Source organism: Herpailurus yagouaroundi, unplaced genomic scaffold, assembly GCF_014898765.1.
Source record: "Herpailurus yagouaroundi ecotype Mexico unplaced genomic scaffold, PumYag 216, whole genome shotgun sequence".
Classification (NCBI taxonomy): domain Eukaryota; kingdom Metazoa; phylum Chordata; class Mammalia; order Carnivora; family Felidae; genus Herpailurus; species Herpailurus yagouaroundi.
The window spans coordinates 5,410,697-5,416,585 of NW_024412447.1; the positions used below are offsets into that span (position 1 = coordinate 5,410,697).

Genomic DNA, 5,889 nt, shown 5'->3' on the forward strand with positions numbered 1-5,889 from the left:
TTTTCCCCTTTTGGCCACAACCCCGCCTTCCCGCCTCCTTCCCCAGAGGGAAGCCATTCTTCAGAAAGCTTACTCTGTTCAGAACACTTGGCCCAGGATTTTGGGATTGAGCCCAGATGTGCTCTGGTTCTCCCCCGGGAGTATTGACTTTACCATTAAGCCTCGGTCTTGTGCGATAGCAGGGGCCTGGGTGGGAGGTCATGGGCAGGGCCCATTTGCAGTGGTGTTATCTGGACATACGGATCCTTTTTTCCCCATAACTAGATTGGGAGATGAATGTCAACAGGTGCATTTTTTTCGATTTGAAGTTCGAAGTTCGGATAACAGCCACGAACCGTGAAGAGCTTGTGTTCGTGTTTGGGCTCTGTTTAATTGTGCCAGTTAGATCACGCCCATTCCCTAGCGATCTGTCAGAGATCAGAGCGATTTTCTCCCACCCTGAGCGTTGACACCGAGCTGCGTGTGAGCGGAGCAGGTGTGTGTGCGAGAGTGTGCGAGGGTCTGGCAGGTGCCGCTGTCACAGGAAGAAAACACGCGGCTGGACAGGTGGTGGGTGGCCGCGCTCCCGGCTTCAGTTCCTGTTTCTGTAGGACAGGTCAGATGCCGTCCGGACTGTTTGCATCCAGGACGATCACGGCATAAACCCACCTTTGCTCGTTCTCTCCTAAACAGGAAGCAGCGAAGATGGAGAAAAGGATTAGGTGGATCCCGAGGTGCTCTCGGGTCCCAGGCTGCTCCCCCCGCCGGGCAGCATTCCTGCGCCGCAGCCCAGCAGTGACCTCCCCTCAACGGCGTCCAGCCAGGAGAGAGACTGGGGAGGCCCAGAGGGAGCCGCGCTGGCCCCGTGCCCACGGCGGGAAGCCTGGCCGGGGGGGGTGGGCCCTGCGGCCGCTCTCACCCACCAGAAGCGCTCGCGCCCCGGTCATCCTTGGGGAGCACCGACCCTGGTCCGGTGTGTGGGAACTGTAGGTTCTGGGCTGTTTCCGGTTTCCCGGCGGGAGGGGGGGGGGCGGTGGGTGTTCTCCATGTCCACACCTGCACACCCCTTCTGTGCACGGGGGCCCGGAGGAGCACGATGGGAACGGGCACCAGTGAGCCATATTTATTATTTTTAAAGAAATCACTAACTGCTTTCTGTAATTGCACTGTGGATAAATGTTCTAAGAGTACCTGATATTGTACAGAATCTTAAATTATTCAAGGAAAATAAGGCAGGTCAAGCTGGTGCTATCCACTAGTTTGATTTTTTTCTTTGTTTTATAGTTTGTTTGCTCTGCATGGTACTTGTAAAGCTTAAATATTTTGAGTGTTCTGCTGTCTAGAATTGTTGGAATTGTACATATGGTACTTTTTTGTAAATGATAAATGATTCCGAATGTTAGTGTTTTTTTGTTCTTATAGGAAATATTTTTGATGAGTCCAAAAAGACTGCTTTGTTTTGTTGACCGAATGAAACACACGTTTGTCTCTTTCTATAACGCAGGTTCCTTGTAGCAAGTGAGGCTTCCCTGAGGAGGTGAGGGGTTTGCAGCCCTCCTCGTGGTTCTCCCACCGCCCACCACCCCTGGCTCCCCAGTTTTGTAAACCCTTTCGGTAACACTCGACAGGCGGTTCACCCCAGGGCTCAGCTGCGGGTTAAGGGCTGGGTCTCCTGCCCCCCTCCCTGGGGAGCCGAGTGCCCGCCCCCCGTGTGCGCTCTGCTGTGGCCCCTGCGCCTCTTCTCAAAGCCGGTTCTTCTCCTTATTGTGTGGAACCGCGGGCTGCTGCCGTGGCTTCCGTGTCCTCGTAGACGGTCCAGAGCTCTGAGCAAGAGCTGTCCCTGCAGGGCTCTCGTTGCCGAGGACAGTTTGAGTTCATTGCATTTGTACACGTCAGGTGGTGAGCTTCGAAGTAACCCATAGAGTTGGGTTTCCCCTCAAGAACCACCCCGCTTAGGGCCAGGCTCGGCCGGTCTCTGTCACCAAGGAGGTAACGCTACATCCTGCAGCCGGGAGGAGGGACGAGGGACAGTGGCGGAGCCCGCGCAGCCAGCCCGTCCTCCCGGTTGGGACCCTGGGCGGCCCCGGATGGCCATCACACCCAGGCGTGGCCCTGGGACTCCTCTGCACTGACCCTTCCCTTCCACGTTAAGCACCTCGTTCTCGCCCTCGCCTGGGAAGGGACCGAGTGTATCCAGCACAGCCCCCCAGCGTTGGCAGGAATCGGGTGTTCGGGATAAAAAGCTGGCCTCACTCTGCGGTCCGTGAGTCCCGCTTTGACACCAGGAAGTTTCCAGGGGCTAGAGGGCCACGTGCTGAGGGAGGCTTGGCGTGCTCGCCACGAAACCGTGTGTATTGGGGGTCTGACTTCGGGGCTGTGGTCCCCACACGCTGGCCCGTCACCCCGAATGTTTTCCGGTGCTGATTCGCTTGCCTGACTCCAGCGTGACACAGGTCCACTGGGCTGTGTGACAGAAGCCCCAGCAGCTCTGGTCCCGGCGTGAGATGCAGTTGTGGGTACTGGCGGGAGTTTACAAAGTAAATTATGACCTTGATTATCAATTCTGGCTCACTCCACTAACTTTGCATACCTAGCAATAACTTTCCCGAGCAAGAACTCAGAATGGAGAGAGAGCCCCCTTTACCCTCCGGGCGGTGTGAGCAGGGAGTGCGGCCAGGAGAGCTGGGCCTGTGATACGCAGACGGGAAACCATCACAGGGCATTAGAAGGTGATTTTGCCAAATTGTCATAACTCTGAATTTCTTGCTATGGAGACTTCCTGAGATTCCTGAGTTTTTACATCTAACTACCAGTCTTTGTGGAGAGAGAAATGAGAGGTGATGATTATACAAGTTTTTTCAAACTCTAAGGAGTTCAGATTTAATGACCGAAATCAAGCAGATCCATAGAATATATAGTCTTCTTATACAATCAGCCCGGGATAAATTTATAGATATTTGGGGGCTGTATCTTTTTCACTATGATTAAGGAGATTTTAACAACCTAATTCCCGTTTTAATTTAATTTAGGTCTATATTGCTGTCATGATTAATTGCCAAAAGAAAGCATTTTATACACTGAGTTGGGGGGGTGGGTCTGAGTAGTAAATCTTACTGTGGTGGTTGGTGCATGGCGGGGAAGATTTTATATTTATAATACACATGTGAGTTAACATGTTCTTTTGAAATCTCAAGCAATACACAGGAAACTAATGATGTAGATTAAAAATTTCAGCCCATCTTTGAAGCATCAGCATGTGCTTTGTTGTTCAATTCCCGTTTTTGTTTCTGTTTTTGTTTTTTTGTGTTTTTAACTCTGTTGGTTACCAGTAGTGGGTTTTCAGACCAAACTGGTCCTGAGAAGTTATGCAATGAAATAAATCAGTGGAATCCTCTAGATAATATGTTTGAGGTTTATAATGCCTGGTCCACAATGGCATTTCCTGGCCTCTTTTGGAGTCTATCAGGTTTTGGTTAGTGTTACTCTGGTGGAGTTTACATTTTTCAAATCCCAGAATAAAAAGAATCTCACCTTCATTTCCTTCCTAGCTAAATGTTCATTTGTGTTAATCCAATGATCCCATCATAAGCCACAAAAAGAAATGTAAAAAAAAAAAAGCGCTCCCCAAATCCTTCTGGAACTTGGACTGTGTGTGTGGGTAAGAAGCCATTTCTCTTCACCGTGAAGGAGCTCCACGAAGCTGAATTGAAAACAGCATCCGTTCTATTTTTAAATGTACAGGTGATTGTTTCTATAGAAATGGGTTTTATCTTAGAAAAGTCTTTGTATGTCTTGCTGCCGTAAAAACACCTTTCAGAACCTCTCCCTTGTATTAGTTTTTCTGTAGGGTACTTGGAGGGCTAGTGACTTAACTGCATGTCCGTCCAGAGGGCCCGAGGCCCGAGGAAGGCAGCCCCCGGCTTTGCCCTACCCAGCCCTCCATCATCTGAAAACTCCGGGAGTGAACCCAAGTGTCGGGCTCCGAATGTTGGGCTCCAGTGACGGGGGCTTCAGAATAGTAGCCTTATGAGAAGGAGCCTTAAAATAAGATTGGGCAACGCAGTTACTTCACATTTCAGTCTCCTGCACAACATTCCTAATAGTAACGGGGTTGGCTCAAGTGTTGGCTGTCAACAAAGAAACTTCTCTCCAGTACCTAAGTTCTGAAACGTGTGGACAGTATTGAATTACCAACAACCTGTTACCGGAACGGCTTGAAAACATGGAGTTGCTCAGGCTCACGCAGGCGCACGCAGACCTTCCTGAGGGGCCGGTGTGTGTATCCACTGTTGAATTCCGGCCGCAGATGAGGACCCCCTTGGGGCAGTCCACCCACGTGGCTTCCCTGTCGGGCTTTAACACAGTTGTAAGAGGTTCACGGCAATATAACCGCTAATGAACTTTAAGTTTAAATTGTGTACATTTTTAAATTGTAAGATTTTTACTGTATATTGATGCATAGTGTGATTCAATAAATTGCTTGTAATTTAAAAACTATTTAATATTCAAAATAAATATAGTTATATATTTATAAACTCTGTTGCTGCGTTTGTTTCGTGTTTTTATCCGCTCTGCAAGGCCCAGGGTGTGTGACCAGGCACCGCCCGCCCTGCCGCAGGCCCTGGGACACACAGTGCCCCGGTCTCTAGAGATAGTGTGCCCTTTTGCGTGAGAACATGAAGATTCGTGTGCTCACTGGAAAACAACTTTGATGCAGTGACTGTGCTGCCTCAAGGTGTATCTGTAATTCCAAGCCTTTGTCCTTCTTGATGAATTTCAGAAGCCTTTTAATGAGCTGTAAAAGTCAAGAGGCTAATCAGTTCAACGCCAGCCTTTCTATGTCCCGTGGTGGACCTCGGCCTCCTCCATCACCCCGTCCTCGCTCCGCCCCCCTCGCCAGCTGCCCAGAGCCGAGGGACAGCCTCCTACCAAGCAGGCCTGGCCCCAACCCCAGTCACACCAACTCCCTTGAGACCCCCAGGGAGTAGATGGAGACCTACGAGCATCCCTCTGGGCACCTCCGACAGGTGCGAGATGGGCGCCCACCGACCCCTAACCCCCGAACCTGCTGGTCACAAGGGGTCGGAACCCAGGCCCAGACGCCGTCTCCCTGCACTCCAGGTGCGCCTCATCAGCCCAGAAGAACCCCTGAAGCCAGAGGCTGATTTTAACACCTTTTAGTGCTTCTGTAAAAGGGGAGGAAACTGAGGCAGGCAGGCAGGCGTTTTAGTAGAGCAGGTGGGTGGAAGCCGGGTTTAAGCCCAAGCTGACCACCTCTCGCCCCCTGGAGACCTCGTAAAACCGATGACCGACCAACCAGGGTATTTCCCCGTGACCTGCAAGCAGCTGTGGGGCCGGAACAGGTCCTCCGCGGGGCAGGGCTCCGCCCCCCCCCCCCACCCCCCCGGCCCCGGAACCTGCGCCGTGCGGGCCTGAGCCCTGCGGAGTGGTGGGGGAGCTCACGAAGCCCCTGGGGGAGCTCACGAAGCCCCCGGGTGCTGCAGGGGCCGCTGAAACACCGGCCACTACCTGTCTGAGAAATCAGTATTGTTGCATAACGGCTTTTCTGCCAGTTCTTCTGGCTTTGGCTTCTGTTCTGAGCCTTCGCCCCAAGGCCAGGTGCGGCGGCCAGGCGCCGTCCCGAAAATTCCCCTCAGCGCCGGCGTGCTCGCAGAGGCCTCAGTCTCCCCCTCCGCCGAATGGGCTCTGGGCCCGGGCTCCCAGCTGCTGACGGGAGGCTGCAGCGGCGGGGGGAGTGGGGGCGGTGTCCGGCCCCCGTCCCCCCCCCCCCCCCCGCCCCCCAGCCCGCAGGTGCGCCGACGCCCCCTGCCGCCGGCAGAGACCCGCGCGCCCCGGCCCCGGCCCCGCCCCGGCCCCGCCCCGCGGGCTCATTTACATGCGGCCGCGGCC

At 53.3% G+C, this 5,889-nt stretch overlaps 1 protein-coding gene across 2 annotated transcripts in view; it reads left to right on the top strand.

Moving 5' to 3' along the window:
- Positions 1 to 4,517, top strand: part of LMTK2 (lemur tyrosine kinase 2) — an 81,951-nt gene extending 77,434 nt beyond the window's left edge. For both annotated transcript variants that reach the window (XM_040455867.1, XM_040455868.1), the window contains exon 14: positions 673 to 4,517. In XM_040455867.1, the coding sequence (XP_040311801.1) occupies positions 673 to 701 (29 nt within the window). In that variant the 3' untranslated portion in view covers positions 702 to 4,517. The remainder of the gene's footprint in view (positions 1 to 672) is intronic.
- The last annotated feature ends 1,372 nt before the right edge of the window (positions 4,518 to 5,889 follow it).